Source organism: Copadichromis virginalis, linkage group LG1, assembly GCF_057382275.1.
Source record: "Copadichromis virginalis isolate Kocher_CV1m ecotype Utaka linkage group LG1, C_Virginalis_male_GT1.1, whole genome shotgun sequence".
In the NCBI taxonomy this organism is placed as follows: Eukaryota; Metazoa; Chordata; class Actinopteri; order Cichliformes; family Cichlidae; genus Copadichromis; species Copadichromis virginalis.
In genome coordinates, this window is record NC_140618.1 from 12,310,381 (window position 1) to 12,330,796 (window position 20,416).

Consider the following 20,416-nt stretch of genomic DNA (forward strand, 5'->3'; position numbering starts at 1 on the left):
TTGTAATATCTGAATAGCTATGGCAGTGCCACTTTAATAATCGAGCTGGCACTGCAAGGCTGCTTACACACAGCAGAACAGACACATATACATGCACCATCACAGTGTGTCAACCTTTCTGCCCACAGCTCTGCTTGCATACACCTTTGCTGTCACATACTCACAGTCACCTACAATCATCACCTAAAGGAAGCAGATGGAGGTCAATTGGAAGACAGAAAAGTAGAGGTCAGCAGGTGTTTTGTTCAGTGCTGCCAGTGAGCTTCTTCATTACTGTATGTACAGGAGCATCAATGACTTAGAGAAAGTGGTAACAATTTTAATTTTTTGACAGCAGATTGTTCTAGCTATAAACTTGCTGAGGGAAATTAATCAACTCTAAGAAGAGTTCATGCTTGAAACAAAATGAAAGGAATCCAGTAGTCTTCAATCATGTTATGTACGCTCCGTTTCGTTTTGTCTGTTACATTTCTGTGTTGATAATTTATCTGATTTTAGGACTTTTCTAACTGAAGGTTATTCCAGCTTTAGAGGAGAGCTCGTGAATTTGATCCTGATGTTTTCTGGCTTAATCGTAGCACTTGAGTAAAGTTTAGGGATACCAAAAGAAGCATCATAAGGACAGCTCCTTTAAGTATAGTGAAACAGCATGAAGGGTATGTACTATTGTGTTACACTGGCACTACTGGCTATTAAAGCAGATTTAATCCTTAAGCTCATTCTGGATACAAATTACTGTAACTAACAGTGGTTAAAAGAGGGCTATACTCTTGACTTTAAAAGCGCCTCAGTCATAAAGACACATCATCTTATATCATCTTTCTAGAAAATGCAACACAAAGGGGGAGATTAATTCTTTTCAAACTTGGACTAAAAGTCATTTTTCTTACCAGTGTGATTTTTTTTTTGGAACAGAGGAAAAAAACTGAGGTAAATAAGACTGCAGGGAACATTAAAAAAAAATACTGCAATAAAACATACAGAAGCTGCCTGACTTCACAATGAGTCATCTGAAAATGGTTTTAAATTTTTTATAGCTGAGAATTCCATTTTAAAATCTTGAAGGCAACAGACATAGCTTGCCTTTAAAACAGGCAGAGCCTTCTTAAAAAATGTAATTACAGGAAGTTGAAATTCAACACAATTAATTTATAATTCACTTACGAATTTCACCTCGAAGACAGTAATTATACTGTAGCTCTTTGTCAGATCTGTCATTTTGCAAGGTAAGTTGATTCAAATTTATTGTTATGCTGATATGATTACTTATGCAAATCCAGCCTCACAAGGCCTCGTGGTGTCACTGCACTGACATATTAAAAACTATATAAGTATTTAATTGTACCATGGCTGTTCATGCTTCGATGTGAGCTATATGCTTAAGTACACTTGATCATAAATACTGTGGCAATAATGTGGTGCTAATGTGATTTGTTTCTGTTCCAGCTCTTCATGAATGATGCAAAACTTTGCAGAGTGCCACAGCAATAAAGTAGCTGTATGCAAATGAGGTAACACAAGGTAAAGTGACAGCCCAATGAGATCAGAAAGCCTTATGATTGCATATGATCGATTGGACACTTCACCTAAGACATTTTTCACTAAATTAATGAAGTTAATGGTAAAAAAAAATGCCAGTGAATGAAACTCAGTAAGGCACTGAGGTGCTCAATAAATGAGACCTAAAGTTCTTTTTAGTACTGGTGGATGTTGTCCATTACAGCTTGTATGAAGACCTTCACTCTTCAGCTGATTGGCCTGGCAGGCGTCTATGTGTTTTCACAGTCCAAAACACAGATGCAGGTGCTAGTCCCAAATAGGATGCATTAGGAAAAAACAGTCCACACACTTCCATTAGAAGCAACTTTTGTCTCTGCATGACTAAGCTCCCTCACCAACCTTACCAAGTGTCCTCTTTCCACAATCTCATTCACAAAGAAGATTTACACCAATGCTTTCTCACATTTATTAACAAAAGTATTAAGTGAGCTTGAGCGTGGTCTCATTGTCTCATCTAGCTTTTTAAATAAATGCTGTAAATATGCATGTAAATGTGTGTAGTATATCATTTTGTGCACTCATACACTGTTGTATGTGTATTCGGATCTGTGTCATTTTCCCCTGCTGGTGGTAAACAGTGTGGGCTGTCCTGAGGGAGGAGTAGGCTCAAGGTCCCTGGCGAGGATGTCATCTTGTGTGACGCAGCCCACAGGGACAGACAAACTCACAAGAGACTGCCTCACTCTCTGCCTCATTGATTTAATACAGTGGATATTATGAAGTGTAGCAGTTTACCGCAGCTTTTGCATTGTACAATTACCATTCAGCGACTATATCTGTAAGAGTGCAAGGTTAGACGGATGTGCTCAAGACAAAAGCCCAGAGGAGCAAAATGGCAGCCAAAGGCAGCGTACTTTTCTCTGTGGCACAATTCCTTCATCTTGGCTTCTGACCCAGTTCAGTCAAAGGGCCTCCGTAGCTTTATCACAGGGGTCTACTGACACAGCTCGGCTAAAACACAAGAGTCCACAGAGGCACCAACCCATGTTGATGAGACTCAAACAGAAATATAATGAACTGAGACACAGCCAAACCTGAGGTGAACTAATGTTAAGGCTCCACTCTGGTTCAGGATAATGAATCACCACTGCAACACGTAGTGCGGCATTTGTGGTCTTATGTTAAATCTATGTCTTTGTGGATATTAAGTACGGATTTATGTTATCCATTTTATTAAAACAAATACAATAACATTGCATATTATACAGCAGCTCCTTAACCCTTTACAGCCGATCGGAGCGGGCACGCTCTGTTTTGCGTAACTATTTTTAAATCCCGGTAGCTCTGCAACCAAGTAAGCTAGCGCAATAATTTTTTTTGCATATGAAACTGGAGGAGTTGTACTTACATCTTATGCCATCAGCTTGTCCTAGGTCACAGTTTCCTTCCACATATAGCTTTGCAAAAACTGCATAAAAATCACTTGCAGCAACAAAAACATGATATTCCAGAAACACGCTTCGCCGATCCATCAGCTGTTTGTAACACTTCCTACGTCCATCAGCGCGAACTATCACATGACCGCATGACCTGCCCGAAACCGGAAGTGACGTCATTTTGCGGAAATGTAGTTTTTTACGATCGGGGCCTTATGAGCTTGTGTTTTACTTGTTATGTGTTTTAAAAAGTTATGTTTGACTTTATGACTTTCTGTGTCGTTTCTGGGATGCTTAAGACTCATATTGCACTGCTGGAAATAGTTTATTTTGATGCATATGCTGTTATTTTGCAAATTTGCACTATAATATTTATTTTCGTTTTTCCTGCAGTATATAAAAATTGGTGTATTTCAAAAATAAAACTATGAAGACACTCAAAATAAATTTCCTGTGGTGGGAAACTAGTTTGTGTAACTTTTTTGTATTTACAGTTTTGAGGGATGAGCCTCTTAAATTTCTCTAACTAGAAATATATGTTAAAAAAACAAAAACGATTTTCAATTTTTTTGTAGTTTATTGCACTTTTTTGCAATTTATGTAATTACTATGCACCTAATGCAGACATATTATTAAAGTTTGGGCTATAATGGTTGTATTGATGTATAGCAACTTGAAATGCTCCCAAAAATGGCTCCACAGCATGTAAAAATATAATATAAGCTCTGGCGAACTTGGTTCTATGGTAGGTCTTAAAGGGTTAAGAGAGGAAATATAAAACATTATTATTGAACTGGACTGACAGAAGGCATTACATTTAATGGAGGCTTTATTAAGCATTTATGAGACCTCCATGTATGAAAAAGCTGCTCTTCAGTGCTTTATAAAGTCAATGAATATAAAAAGACATAAGCTGTCAGATGATGTACTAAGAGATCTGAACTGAGGTTCCAGTCTTATGCCAAAAAAAATGAAATGAATAGTTTAAAAAACATCGGGCACGCCTCAGCCCTGTAAACACCACCTTGTTATAGAAACCAAAACCGTACTGTACATTAACTGAAGTTCAATTTAACTCTTTTATGGAGCGAAGCTGCTCCAACAGGCTGAAGGTGAGTTAATGGGCTGCAGAGGCACTAGATCTTCAACGGCATGCCCTGGGAACCACTGTCATTAAACAGCTATACAACGCATATAAAATGTGTGCCTTAAACTTCATCACAGTCTGAAAGTCTAGAAATAAATCCGTTGTTGCTGTAATGAAGCACTATTTTTATTCTCTTCCTTATTTGCTTCTGTTTAGCTTCAGTGACCAGTCTGCATGCTCCCTGTTGGATGTTTTTTTAAGGTTTTTTAAGAAATTAACAAACTACACAACAACATGGCAAATTATAATAATGATTGATATGCTTCTAAAAGCTCAGTTTCTAACTACACAGCACAATTTTACAAGTTTATTAGTAAGTTATCAGGGATTGCGGGAATACATTCAGCTATAGTCACAGTCATTCACACTCGATATGCTCCCACATCTTTTCTCTGTCTCTTATTTTATCCACTCTGTTTTTGTTATCCCTCCTACCTCTCTGAAGCGCCCTTTCCCTCTCCTCTCACACATTCAGAGATTCTCACAGTGATGCTAAAATTAGCAGCATCCATTTCTGCACCAGCACTGGCACCAAGGGCCTCCAAGCAGGAATCAGAGGATGCATCAAAGACTTCATTAAGTAATGTGCATGCACATCTGTGCACAGAGTCACAAAGACACAAATATTCTCTTTATATTCTCATTCATTCCTTCTTACTTACTTGCACAACTGAGCGCGTGAACAAATGTGCGAAAGTGCCTGCACATTTGTCTGCACACATGCATGCACATACGCACGCATACGCACACAAGGACACACACACGCATACAGACACAGATAGATAGACCAATGAAGCAGGATATTCCGGCCCACCTCCTTCAGGGTGTCTCTGTCATCCACCCTGCCAGTTTTATGGGCCTTCTTATATAAACAGGTTACTCTGATATACTTCCATTTGTCTGAATGAGACAGCTGAGCAGAAACCTGAATTGGCTCAAAGAAATCACCTCTTCTCTACCACCTCATCAAAACACGGTACATGCAGGAACAGTGCATGTGTTCATACACATATGTATGCAGCTTAAAATAGACCTACAGGACCAATTTGGTCACTTGTCTACAGTTTCTGCTATTACACATGCAACTTTCAAATAGCACTGTAGGTGGTATTGGACATAGCAAAATGTAAAAAACTTCCTGAATAGTATTCTTACACAATGAATGTGAAACTTTAAGAGGACTTTTCTTACCATGCCATACCATGAATTGTGACCAATATTGTGATATTTAACATATTTAGTCATGACTGTGAAATGGAGTGATGAAGCAGAAAGGTGATTTAAGGGACTTTAAACTTGGCATGGCTGTTGGCGCCAGGTGGGCTGGTTTGAGTATTTCAGAAATTGCTGTTTTATTGCAGTTTTGCATAATCATCTTTAGGGTTTGCAGAGAATTGTTTAAAAAAGAGAAAATATCCACTGAGTGCCAGTTTACTACTCGGAAAATGCCTTGTTGATACCAAAGATAAAAGAAAAATGGCTAGACTGCTTTGAGCTGATAGGAACACTGCAATAACTCAGATAACCACTCGTACAACCAAGATTTGTGGAAGAACATCTCTGAACATGATGCATGAAACCTTAAAAAGGATGGATACCAGACTACATTGGGTGCTATAAAAAAAAAAAGAAAGAAATTGAGCCTGCAATTCACACAGGCTGATCAAAATAGGAAACTGGAACTGAAACTAGAAAAATGCTGACAGGTCTGCCGAGCATCGATTGCTGCTGCAACATTGCGATGGTAGGGTAACAATTTGGTGTAAAGAATGTGAAAGCATGGATCCATCCTGCCAGATATCAACAGTTCAGACTGCTGCTGGTTGGTGTAATGGTGTCGAGAATATTTTTTTGGTACACTTTGGACCCCAGATTGCCCGTTGCACACAATGTATAAACATTGTAGCTTGAGTATTGTTGCTGACCATTTCTATCCATTTATGACCACAGTCACTAAACTGTAGCTATTGTTACTGATCATTATCATTGCTATTAAAGGTCCCTAAAAAGCCTCCAGTTGATCCAAAATGTTACTATCAAGGACTAGAAAGATAGACCGTATTTCTCCCATATTAGCTTCTCTTCATTAGCTCCCTGGTAAATCCAGAACTGAATTTTAAATTCTTCTACTCACACACAAAGTTTTGAAAATAAGTCAAAATATGCATGGGAATAATCACGCCCCATTATCCCTTAAACACCTCATAATATCATACTATGGCAAAAGAGCACTTCACTCTCAGACTGCAGGCTTACTTGTGGTTTCTAGAGTTTCTAATATCACAATGGCCGGCAGTTCTTCCAGACACCAGGGCCCTCTCCTGTGGAATCAGCACCCAGTTTGGATTCAGGAGACAGACACCTTGTCTATCTTTAATATGAGGCGTAAGGCTTTCTTTTTTGATAAAGCTTATAGCAGGCTGGATCAGGTGACCCTAAAACATTCCCTAGGTATACTGCTATAGGCTCAAACTGTTGCAAGAACTCACGTGATGCACTGAGAACTTTGTGAGTTTTCACTCACCACATGTTTATATATCACTGCAGCATGTCATGAAATCATTGTCTAGTCTGTGTGTGAATGAAGACCAAAAGGGGGTCCAAGCTGACACCAGCAAGATGTTCCTAATATAGTGACCAGTGAATATATTTCATTTTATTATTCCCAAGAAAATGTTTCGCAAGTTTACATGCAAACCCTTTAAGATGTAGCTTAAAAGTGTATGCAAACTTTCCAAGTTTTGTACTGTTTTACAATCAGTAAAGTAGTAAAGCATCTCGCATGATTTTGGGTGTGTGTGCTTCTGCTACACCATTATGTGGTTTATGAGCTGTAAAATGCTCCCTCATTTAACTACTAACCTCTCTCCACCAATCCAAACCCAGAGCTCCAACTACTAGCCGATCCAACAAAAAAGTGAGCAATAATTCATACAAAGTGCTCCTTTGAGGAACATGACAGTCATTTCCTCCTCCTGGCATGTGTCGCTGTGGGCATGCAGTGATGTAATGACAAGAAGAGACACGAGGAGGCAAAGTAGGGGAAAAGGGTTCAGGCTCAAGGAGCGAGAAAGAGGGTATGTGTGACTGAGTGCATCCGTGATGCTCGTCTCTTTTTGTAACACTGACTCCACTGGGCAAATCGAGCACGCACGTGACAGCAGTCAGTAACACCCCAGGTGGTCACATGCCCAGCTGCCCTGACTCAGATATCCTCACATACAAACACAAAGCCCCAACTGCTCTCACTGTCTCTGTTGCATTATTGATTTGCTTAAGTACATATATTATCAAGGAAGTGTAAACACACGAGATGTTTTTATATATTATAGAATTTTATTGACTCTCTTTAAGTTATTGGTTTAATATCTAAGAAGAACAAATATAATAATTATACATTATTTTGACCTTTAATGTACACTAATGAAAATTATATTTTCTTATCTTTGTCATGTTTGAAGTACATTTGCTGTTTATTGTTACAGTTTTCAATTTCCTTAAGTTAGGTATTGCAGAACTAAATCCTGCACAGGTAACAGTACAACATGTCACCAAGCTGGATTGTGTGAAAAATATTCAAATTGAATGTACTTCAAGTACAAACAGATAAACAGGTTCAAGAAGTTCTGCATTGCCAAATGATGAAATAAAGAATAACTTTCAAATTGTTTTCTTACTTCAGGGCACAGGAAGTAGCAACATCCTATATAAGACAGAGGGTGGAGGAAGTCTGAGGCTATACAAGTATGTGATGCTTTCATAAGTATGACGTACTTATGAAAGCATACGTATGTGATAGAGGCTACTCAGCATTTACTGACACCTAATATGTTATGAGTATGACCACTACTAAAGTTACTGTGGAAATTTGAATTAAAAAAATATGATTAAAGTATAAATTTGTGTGTTTATGAAAGTCTCAGTTCACATAACCCTGAAATCTTTGTACTCTATGCTCTTTAACCTCACCATAGAAACCCCCCCCCCCCCCCACACACACACACACACTCTGCACCTGTCACAGTATATTAAATATAAAATGGACAATGACATGAATTCTGTAGCCTTACCTGACAAAAAAAAATATCAAAACTACAACCCTCTCAATATAACACATGTAGAATATACAGTATATGCTTCGTGTGTGTGTGTGTGTGTGTGTGTAAGAAATACTGCAGTTTGCAGTGTCTTCACCATGACACCTGGTTGCTATAGCAACTTAAGAAGGCTTAGCACAGAGGAAGCAGCAGGTATATGCTGAGTAGATGAGAATAAATTGTCAATAAGCTCTTTGGTGCTCCTGAGCTTTGCGTCTTCAGCACAGTCTGAAGAGCATTTCTAGTGTTTAAACCTCAATCACATCACCCAGCCTGCTTGCCTTCATCAAAGTAACAAATATGTCTTCTGTCATATTTAATTCAGCACAGATGTGGCTCAGATGTTCAGCTTGGACCAGGCAAAATATGCATGTTTAAAAAAAAAAAACCCACTGCAACATCAATGTAAATGATAAATCAGGGTCGCAGTCGATAAAGAGAATCTCATAATATTTGTATATTAATATGAGGTGCAAACCATTTGATATCATTTTCTAAATGCTGCTGGACATTTTATCTTCTCTGCCTAAATCAAGTATGCATAAATCAAATAAATCAAATCAAATCAGATAAGCTGTGTCCTACATAGTCACAAACAATCATTTTGTTCATAGAAATAATGAGTTGAATGACATGAAGTGATTAGATAAGTAAGATGAATTTGGTAAACGTAAGAGTAGCATCTGTTGGGGGAGCATGATTTCTGTGTGAAAAAAAAAAGCTCAAAAACATTCATTGCTTTTCAGAGATGTGACTTTGGCAAACTTTATCTAAGTTAGACTTCAGAGCAGAAATCCACAAAAGCTCAGAACCAAGGGTGACACCCTGCTGAGTCCTTATGTGCAAACACACTGACACGAAACTATCTTAACACTTGTTCACAACCCCACTCTTCATTAACGCCTTTCTGTATTCCGCCTCCCACCATATATCCTGTGGGGATTGATCCAGAAGCCACCAACCTCAAAAACCAGCCTCCAGGTGGCATTTACTGCCTTTTGGAAGGAGAGCTAGAAAACACGTGGGCAGGAATTAAAGACAAAACCCACATAAAACAGGGAACATCTGTTTTCGTACTGGTAGAATATATCAGAGATTTATGACCTGATCACTGCAACTCTCTGGGAAAAAAAAGACTTAACTTGTATTGCAAAATCTATATTAAACCACCAAAGCATACAGAAAAACAAATACTAGTTTCATTTTGCAGTACTACACAGCTGCAACAGTTTACACTCTTTTTGGTTCGTCCACAATTACAGTTAATAAATAAGCTCATGAAACTGCAAAATGTCATTTTTCATACCTTTACAGTGCATGTCAGTCTGGTGGCCCTTTTTCCAACACCTTCCAGTTTATTGTGTAATATAATAAGTTAAATACAGTGTTTATTTGGCCAAAACAAGGACATGCTGTAAAAAATAGAGATGCAGAATTACTTGAAATTTAATATTGATCATGATTTTGGATTCCCAGAAATAAACATGATTGTGCAATATTGAACATGCATGCTAGAGAGCAAAGCGAAAGCAAATAAACCTCTCTCTTAATCTCTACCTGACTGAATGATGGTGCTGCAAGCTGTTCCTTGTAGCACACAGCTTGAGGTTTCCTGGACTAGTCATTGCGAGCAAGCAACACTACATTATATAGACAACAAGAATCAAATATTTGGCACAGCAGATGGTAAAGTTCATCCATCCGTGTTTGGAAATAGTTTGGATATACTTAGGGCAATTGTTTTTAAACCAAGAAGTCATGCGGAAAGTGCTGAAAGGATAACTAAGTTGCTCTATTGCCCGAAAGAACATCACAAACTGCAGTACAATGAATGCATGGAGACCAAGAAAAACAAGGCAGTGGTTGTTAATGTCAATCATCCAACATCATGACATCATGACACCCAAGAAAGACAGAATCTACAGCACAGCAGAATCCAGTTCACCAAGATGTACTAAAATTATCAACACAGTCTTATTAGCTAAAGATACATGTCCAGTAAACAAAATGACTATGCAAATGTCACAGAGGAAACACAGTCAAATCTCACAGGTGTCCAGCACTTTTCTCTGAGTGCTATTCACATCAATCATGCAAGTGATTGTAGTGAAAGACTTTATTTTGCCTCTTGAGCATATGGGTCAAGTGAATAAATGTTAGTAACAATGTAAAAGTGAAAAAAAGACCTGTTGATTTACCATTGTGTTTTTAATTTTTCTTCTAAGTTAGGTGCACTCAAGTTAGGTGAATAAAGAGGACAAAAAAGCATACTTTTTTATTTCTTAAAATCGGCAACTGTGGCAGCGTCTCGTGATCTGCATTTTGATTAAAATAATCATAATAATAAGTAGTAATAATAAGTAGAAAGAATACGTTAGAAAAAACTCCAGCACACACTTGCATGCTCTGTATCTTTAAATATTTTAAACTGTTTGACTTACAATCAGTAAGATATAAGACATCCCAAGGGAAACTTAATTTCTGAATTTAACCCATCTTAGAAGTAATGCATTGCCACTCTGCAGTGCCTAGGGACTAAAGCCAGTGCCTTGGTCAAGGGCACAGTGAAAATACCAACCTCTTTAGGGCCAGTTTTTGGCAAATGCCAGCTAGATACCCTCACCAATGGTGTGCCAAAGAGGATGAAGAAATATTCTGTCATTGCTCCTATTCCTCATGAAAAGGTCTGGCACTATAGATCAATGTGCCTCACACATTGTTAAAAAAATGTTTGCCTCACACTGCAGTAACAGCTGATACTAACACCATAGACTCGAAACATACACTGATTCCTGCATAACCTGACTTTTTCAAAATCATTTTTAAACTACAGATTCGGTTGCTGATACTGGTGAGCAGGTATGACTAACTAGGGTACTGACTTTCCCTCCAAACAGGTCAATATTGTCCCTACGGCATTCACTTATATTACAGTTAATATTGTATGTGCACAGTTGTGTCAAGAGTTTCTGTGACGTAGAATTCAGTATTGAGAAACAATGATCCTAAATCTGACATTAAGATGTCACTGATGCTGCGTGTAAGCAAATACAAACATTTTCATATTGATTTAAATGTTGGCCAGTTACTCCAATTTTACATGCTTGGGTTTTACATACTGCGATAGTTCTACCTCGAGCAGAAAGCTGCTCATATTTACTCATGTGGCATTACACCAAATCATAATCTTGCCTAGGGCGCTAAAAGTGGGCCTCGAACTTACTACTGCTTACTGAAATTTACCATTAGCCAGGGACTCTTACTCCAAATGTTGCAAACTGCAGTAACACTGGGGCATCATAAATACTTTTCTTTGTTTTTTTAAGGCGGCGACTGAACGACGGAGGTAATTAAATAAAGAGACACAAAACCTGAGCATCTCACTTGTCTTTGATTGTGCAATAGATCAAATGCTTATCTTGCTTAAAAGAAGTTCCAGTTTCACTACAGTGATCAATAGAATGAAAGAAAGCAAGCATAATCTAGATAGGCAGTAGCGCTGACCACAGCCAGGCACAGGTGATAAACAGTGAGACACCAACCGATAAACATCACTTACATAGACAGGCATAAAACACAGTAACTCTCTGAACTTTTGACTGCAGAAAGCAACACAAAGGTCAGTTATTGTTCTTCACCAAGACTCAGTCAGTTCATATCATTTGTCTTAATCTTCCACTCGGTCACTTATGCCCTCATGCAAAATTATCTGATGAGCACTGACCTTCCATTGCATACTTCATATCTAGGGCAAAGAGACTCCACATGATTTCAGCGCTGATCTTGCCCGCATTCAGCTCCTGCGGAAACCTGTTGGAATTCAAACGGATTTCAATCAGACTCATTTCCGTACAATGACACGCTTGAGTGGCTGGTCTGATGGCCATCCCAGGTCTCTAACGAATGACTTAACAGATGTGGTAGAAGACATCTCATAATCTAATAACCCCCCGCTATTTCCAAACCTAGTTGAATTGGGGCGGAAATGAGTTGTATGTGCGTGCCTTAAAGATGAGAAAAAGTGCAGAAGGAAATGACAAAGTGAAAGAGAGAGAATGAAGGTGGCAACGCATTTGGGAAGTAATCTTCTATTTTGAATGCCTATAGATTTTCAGTCAAAGCTTGAACGTGAGATGTCAATGGTTTAATTATCTGTATCTTCAGACAGTGAAGGGAGGACATTTATAGATGACGGAGCCTTGGTTTGAGAAAGGTCAATTTATCTGGAAATGTTTTACTTTTGCTCCAGGCCGCCTTGTTTCTAACAACAAACTCATTTGTCCGACAATTTCTATTGGAGCAGTAATCATCTGCTCAGCTTGGACACTCCTGCAGAGAAGCAATGCTGAAGTGCACTTACTCACATACACAAAAACTCTGCTGTTCTCCTTTTCCCAACCTCAGGTCTTTTTATTGAGGTAAGGAGCCAAGTCCAAAAGGCTGATTCATTGCACCCAGCGAAGAAGAAAAGTGAACAGAATCCCTGAAACAATTGCACTTTCATCTCTATCACTCTAAGAATCTTTGTTTCTATCTCAGTTATTCCTCAGCCTTGTCATGCAACCAGATGGTGTACTGTAGGTAGGCCAGATAATGAAACCCTCTGTGGTGAAGATGAGCATAATATGTTCTGCCACAGTCTTACTTCTATTTGGTGAAATAAATGGTTTATGCATGAGGTGTTTCTGGGGATATTGCTATGCTTATGCTTTTAAAAACAACTGCAGCATCCACGTTTTCCCCCAATCATAAAATGTATTCTTTTAAATTAGTTTAAATCCGTGAAATTTTCAAGGCTAGTTTCATCATGTAAATATTCTCAACACAGTGCGACAGACTAACATTTTTCTCCCTATGGCTGCAGCGGCTCCTATTTAAAGGCAACAAGTCCCCTCCTGGATTTATCATGAAAAAGCATCTGAGTTGCTGTCACTCTGGAAGTTGACCAGGGGAATGTGGAGGCATTAGGCATGAATATTGCAAATCTATGATTAGACAGTGTAGGAGAGAAAGCTCAGGGCATAAACAGAGTCTTAATAAGCATCGTAAATCAGCAAGAAGAAGGAGAAAACAAAAAGTGGGAGGCATTTGAGCAGATATGTATGAGTGAGGCAGAAAGAGGGAAATATATTTAATCTTATTTTCTTTAAAGGCAAATGACACTCTCTTTCCTTTAGGTCATGAAATTTGTTTATTTTATAAACTACAGTACTGTAGTATTGTGTAGTTTTGAGTCACCCTGCATTTCTTCAGCGTGCCAAGAAAAAACTAATTTGCCCCTTTCTGATTTCTTCTTCTTCTATATGTTATTATATAAATAATAATAAAATACATGTACAATATTATATTAAATTGCTTATTTTTACACAAAGACAACCTGAGCAATTAGAAAATGCAGTGTTCAAAATATTGTTTAATTTATTAATAAATTAACTGACATTAACCTTTTTGTTTGGAGAGCTAAGTATAATTTTCCTAGCCACACCCAGGGATAACTGCATCCAGACCTAATGAATCGAGAAAACATTTCGAAAAAATGTGGGGAAGAGATCTCAAAAAGTAGCACATCATGCCACAACATAAAGAATAGAAAAACTGTAAACCTCACTATGTGAAAGTTTATTTGTCACAACATGCATTTTTCAGGATGGCCCTTTATCGCATGTTATGGTTAGAATCATAAAATATAAGGCTCATCGGTGTATATGCAAGGAAATGAAAATGCATATATTGTCAAGTAAAGAGATACATACTGGTTAATGACAGGGGTGTAAGCTGTCCGGTCTTCATCAATCACAGAGACCATCAGAGTGATGAGTTTTGGCCAGAAGTCCAGGTTTTTTATCGATGGACCCTGTTCCTCCCTGGGAAGGTCTTGCTTCCGGCTCTAAAGGAAAAATTGAAAGTTAAGGTATAGGCTGAAGCATTTTTATAATGAAATTTCAACAAGACAAAACACAAAAAAAACCTCTTTTTACTTTCTAATGACCTAATGTTCTATTTATATGTTCTCTTTTCAGCATCAGCAGTGAACAGCTTTGATAATGAATGGGAACCTGAACCTAACACGACTAGTATATGCTCTTTTTCTCAAAAAAAAAAAAAATGTAACTAAATCTGTTTCATTGCTGTTCTCCTAATGTAAAGTGAAGTTTTGCTGCTAGGCAACAAAGAAGATGGCTGTGAGACATGCAGTGTATTTGTCTTAGATCCAAACAAAGACACGGTAAATTAAGGTGTTTTTCTGATTGTAAATGAGTTTTACATTTTACAGTGGGTAATAGCATGAGAGTTGTTAAATGAAGAGTGGCAGGCATCCCAAAGTGCTCAGCAGGGTAACCAAATCGTTTTACTCTGTGCTCATGTTATGCAGAAAATAATGATGATAATAATAATAAATAAATAAGTGTGCTCTGTGTTCAGCATGAAATAAGACTGCATTGGCTTATCCCACGAGAGGTAGATTATTAACTGAACTAATTATAATAAACACACATTTCTGAGTTTTTTCTGGCTTCACTGCACACAGTGACATTATTGCACTGTGTTTCAGACAGCATGTCTCCACACTGAGTTTCTTCCACCCACAGGTTTCTGGGAGCTGGAGGATAAAATTACAATGGCTATAACCATAAGTAACAAGGTGTGTTGGTAAATCAAGGACAACAACCTTTCAGTTTCAATATCTAATGTGTGTCCATGCAAATGTGAGTCAAAGTCCACTGCATAAATCTCTTGCTATACTGGGGAGAAAGGTGTTGAATCCAAACCTCTCACTGACTCTGCCATCTGTTCACACCACACTGCGTGCGTCCACACTGATCTCTAGTCACCAAGTAATTGTCCCTGTCGTGCCCTTTATCATAAACAGGTTTTATAGAAAATCAGCAAGAAAACAGCAAAACACTCCTGAGTTTCCAAATTGACAAAAACATACACACACTGAGAGAACTGCATCGTACGCACAAACGATTAAACACCCACGCACAACAATGACAATGAAAAATCTAACCCAGTACTGTGGACATGCACTCCCGATAGGAAGCCATGCACATTCCAACAACTTGCATGCATGACTAAAGCAAAAATGTCTTTCTGATGAAAAGAAAATTTTGTTAAAAAATGAAAATGTTCAGATTAGTCGCTGAATAATTTAGGTTGAATTATTTAACAATCTTCTACATATTGACTTTGGGGTGCAGCACAAAAAGGAGTGCTCTGGAAACATGTGATGAGTCCATAAATCCTCAATACAGTCTTCCCTACAATAATCAACTTGTTTCTAATAATGAATTTTCTCCTTTTAAAGAAATATAAGTCACATGGTGTCGGTATGTCCCACTGACACTGCATTTGGGAAGAATCGTACTAAGATTGGACTATTACTTCTTCAATGAAAGCTTCTATCGTACTGATTATATCCATCCACGTAGTGACACATCTGTCATGGCAACAGTGCGATTGGTCTCAGTCCTATTTCTTCACATATGTGTGGTTGCACAGGACCCCTTGGTATCACATTTTTAGTACGCCGAGTACCCTTATTTTTCAGTATACAGGGTTATTGTTGTGAATATGTTTATTTTAACCCAACCACTATATTTTCCAAATCTAAAGAATATATTTTGTTTACTAAGCCTAGCGGATGAAACGAGTGAAATCAAAAGCAACTAATTTAAAATGAAACAAATTGCAGCTTTGTGGTCTGATGATTGGTGTTGTTATTTATGCCACTCCATCTGTCTACTTTCACACTTTTGAAAACGATTATTATAAACAACAGGTTCAACTTCATAATGGCCATCCAAATAATGTCTACAGGTGCACATAATACGTAATATTTTTTTAAACAACTGCAATTTTTCAATAAACAATTATGAAAATAATAATTGGTTATATTTATGATAAACATGAATATGACCAAAGATTTACTAATGATTAACCAATCAGTAAGAAAAAAAGCATAAAAATTAATCAGAATCACGCTGTTTTGGTTGATCTATTAATGATGTTACTGAACTGAGCACATGCTGTTCTGTGTTCATTTGTACAAAGACTCCATTTACACCATGATCTATATAAGATGGCTATGAATGAGAACTGAAACTAGGCCGGTCAGTGTGATCAGAAATTAAGACAAACAATGACAATGGCAGATGCACTTGTTAAATGAATCATTAAGTCAAATTTATTTGGATAAAGAAGCAATTTCTGAGTTCAAACAAAGCTACCTTAAACAGACCAACAATCCTTATTGGCCTCTATCTGTACTTTGGTAGAATACTGATGCTCACTTCAATGAGAAAGGCAATGGTTTAATGTGAGAGGCCTGAACCATTGGGGAGACATGCCACTATGTATTGGAAGGTAAATTTTTGTTAAATTGGAAACATGAATAATAAAACACATGTCTCTGCAGGTAGTGAGTTAGCTATGCAAAGCCTATCTGTGTGTGTATTTGTGTGTGCAAAAGTATATGCATATACGAAGGACACTGAAGGTTGTGTCATCCCTGCTAAATCTGATGTGGTATGCAGCAAGCTAAAATGTTGTGTGTATTCCCTTTGTTTATTGGTATTCACTTCAAGTAGGTACAAAAATCCACTGTAACAAATCCATTGTCAAACGTGATTAAGAAACTTCTGTCATTTTTATCTTATTTTTATTTTTTTTTACTACGCACCCATGGGTTTGACTCCCAGTTTCAGTAGGAAGTCAATATGACAGTGAGCTAAGAGTCCAGTGCAGTTTCTCTACTTCTGCTGCACGGGGTAGTGGGAGCATAGCATAAATATTGATAGCCGTGTATAATTCCTCTAGGGGGTAGCCAGTGGTTTATGTTTATTGTTTAGCTCCTGCAATTCCCATGCAGAAGAAATAAGCATTAGCATACCACTGGCTCCTCATCAATTCTCGCAATGTGACACAAATTACAGAGCCTCTGATTGAAGGATGTTCCCAGAGAATGTGATCAAATTCCCAAGAGAACGAGCTGCGGGTGGAACTGAAACTGCTTCCACGCATTTTAAGGCACAGTGAGAAATGGTTGTGTGTTTAATGCGTTGGTGAAAAATACATTTAAGGACACCGATTCTGAAAACGAAAAGCATCTTTTTCTTAAATACCCCTTTGTGTTTTGTTGGCAAATATGTGATAATGAAGGTAATGTAGCTACCTATCAAATCACTTTGAGAGGCTTGCTAGATAAGTGGCGGAGTGCTGTAGCTTCTCCTTTGTTCCTGTTGCACACAATCATTGAATCCTTTCCTCCCCATACAACACCAAACCGCTTCTGTTCATTTGTCTTCTTGTGCATTAGCATTTGCATTGGCATGTGCATGCGTGCGTACATATGTGCATTATTTAAGATGCATGCGCATGTTACCAGATATTTCTAGTGTGTGCACCATCACTGCTGCTCCACATTCCTCCATAGTGGATAAACCTTTTCTGTGATTTCTTTGCCCTCCCTCCAATTCCCCTTCATCTTGCTTTTCAAAATCCTCCCTTTACTGCCAGGATTTAAGAAACAGTTAAGCTAGATTCCCTCAGCCCCTCCTCCCCCGAGTCATTTTACACCCAGGCAGAAGCAGAAAGCTTTGTTGTCGTGTTATGCAAGATTCCTCGTTGTGGCTGGGATATTTCTCTGCTTGCCTGGCCACTGTGTCAGCTCTTGTGTCACCACACTCAGTCACTGTTAGCAACTGGAGAATTGGGGTCTGAGATGTGTTCTATCTGCTGGGCCAAAGGCTACCTGGTGTATGTGAACATAATTTATAATCACAGTGAGGTTTACTTTGGGGTGAAGTGCATGCCTTTTTTTCTCTGCCACCGAAGAAACATTGATAGAGAGGCTGTCTACTGCGAAACTGGTGGACGAAGACGTAATTAGCACCAAGTGTCTATCTCACCGGTTTGGTAATTGCTTACAACCCCTAAGGCTGTTTAAACAAAGGAAACTTATTATTCAACTTTTGAGCAGATTGCACCCTATTACGACCTAAAAAGACATTATCTTCTGTGATGTAAAGGCCATTCTCCCTGGGAAGTAAACCGTAAAATAATCAGCGGAGCTGCCTGTTGACTGATTATTTACTCAGGCGAGGCCAAAGCACAAGTAAACTATCACGCGGAAGTGAGTCTGGAAGAGCCAAACATAATGCAGGACTTGGTGAAGCTACTTTTTGAATACGTAAACAGGTGAATCTGTCAGTTCTCAATATAAAAATGCTGCTCATAGTACTAATAATACTGCATAGTATTTTATATGAATAGTAGTATGATATCATAGTTTCACACAAAAAAACCATCATTCAGAATGAACCTTGTTTTTGTGGCACTATATTATCTGCGGCGACACCTGAGAAAAAAAAATCTTCAAAACAGTTGACAAACTTTGTTTTTGTTTTGTTTTTTTACATAAGGAAAGATCTTCCAGACGGTTGGGTGCTTTATACGGCTGTTTTCCACCTACAGCTTCCTTTTCAAGGCTGAAGTCTTTTATACAAAGTCTGCAATAGACACTGTGTACATTTTATTGTCTGATAAATGTCTGTGGGCGATATATAGACTATTGATTTCCAGCCATGCGGGATTGAATATACTTTCCACCATTGTCACACATCAGTACAAAGCAAAATAAAGCTGAAAAGGAGACCATAGTGTCACCTTTATTATAGGCTGGAGGTTTTACCTGATAAAGCTGTGCTGTCAGATAGATGCCAACACTTGACAGACCACGTTTTTAAAAGAAAGTTTTTAACTTGAAATTAAATGATTCCGAATTAATAACCACGTTAAATGTTATTGTTACTATTGCTTCTACAGTACTTTTCACACTGATGTCAGTAAAACTCAATTAAGTACCAGTTATCTAGTTATTGGTGTGTGCCTTGCTAGTTAATTAGCAGATGTTGAGTTGCTAGTTTGTAAATTACGAATGACTGCATGAACTGTGAGTTGTTCTCATTAACATTTAGGAGCTGTTGCTCAGACTGTGTTTACTCGTCAAATCAAGAAATTGGGAAAATATTACATTAAAAAGTCATTATGATAACAATAGGCACATTAAATTTTTATTACAGTACTTGTCATTACCCTGTGTGTACCATCTATAAAAACACATCATCTTTGCAGAAATTGTCTTTTTTTTCCTGTGAATGGGCCACCATCAGAGAGGTTATAGTTTTCAAGCCCAGGGAGGCCAAAGTAACCACAACCATAATAAAATAAATAAAACATTACAGAGCTGAACAGGTGGCAAGCAAATCCCATTCCAGAATTCTAGTGAACAAATGTGTTTTAAAACTGCTGTTTAGGAAGGAGGAAAATTGGAAAGTGTTCACTGACCCTAGTGTTTCTCCTGCAGCAGGTCTACACACAAACTGCTGTTATATAACTGCACAGGTCTGCAGATGCCCTGTACATGAACCGTGCTGTGATTAAGCCACCTGACCCTCTTTTTTTTCTTCTTTTCTGAATTAAACAATCCATGCATAACTACATTACTGTACCCAACCTTTACTTTAGCTGTTTACATATAACTTAATATCAAATCACAACAGCAGTCGCCTCTGTGCGGCTTTATATTGTAAGGTAGAGACCCTACAATAATACAGACAAAGCTACAGTGAAGCTGGAGGATGGACGCTAACTTTTTTCCACTCGATAAAAGTTACATGAAGGTTCCCGATGGTTGTGGACAAATGCAATAGCATGGCAGGATGCTGTAAACGGACCAAACTTCAGTCAGGAGAACAACTGAGATAATCCATCCACAATACGAGGTTAGTCATTAATATACTGTAACAACATGGGAATAGAGGAGCTGCGAGAGAATTCAACATTAATGAATCAAGAGTACGGAAGTGGAGGAAGCAAGAAGAATGAGATGAGTAAAGTTTGACTTCTCTGACTGTTTTGTTTCGCTTCATGCACCTTATAATCCGTGCGCCTTATGGTTCGAATAATACGGTACCTATCTTTCTTTCACTGTATCACAAGCTAACTTTAGCCAATAACATGTCTGAGGAGCTTCAAAAGTAAGCAGTCAGTGTAGTATAAACAAGTGTATAGTTAGCAAGCCATTGAAGATTACTAGTACACAGCTTGAGACCTAGCATGAAGCGTTCTCATGTGCGTTCTCTCACTTTGCGCAAAGCATCTGATTTTGTTGTTTAGGAATGTTTAAGTTTAAAAGTGCAGGCCTTAGTGTCATTAAAAGAGATACAAGCCAG

The 20,416-nt window shown here is 38.1% G+C and overlaps 1 protein-coding gene across 2 annotated transcripts in view; it reads right to left on the bottom strand.

Moving 5' to 3' along the window:
• The window catches only part of unc13c (unc-13 homolog C (C. elegans)), a 115,364-nt gene that overhangs the window by 30,057 nt on the left and 64,891 nt on the right, over window positions 1–20,416 (bottom strand). For both annotated transcript variants that reach the window (XM_085451092.1, XM_085451082.1), the window contains exons 17-18: window positions 13,934–14,067; window positions 11,905–11,990 (exon numbers count right to left, since the gene is read on the bottom strand). In XM_085451092.1, coding sequence (XP_085307218.1) covers window positions 11,905–11,990; window positions 13,934–14,067 — 220 coding nt within the window. The remainder of the gene's footprint in view (window positions 1–11,904; window positions 11,991–13,933; window positions 14,068–20,416) is intronic.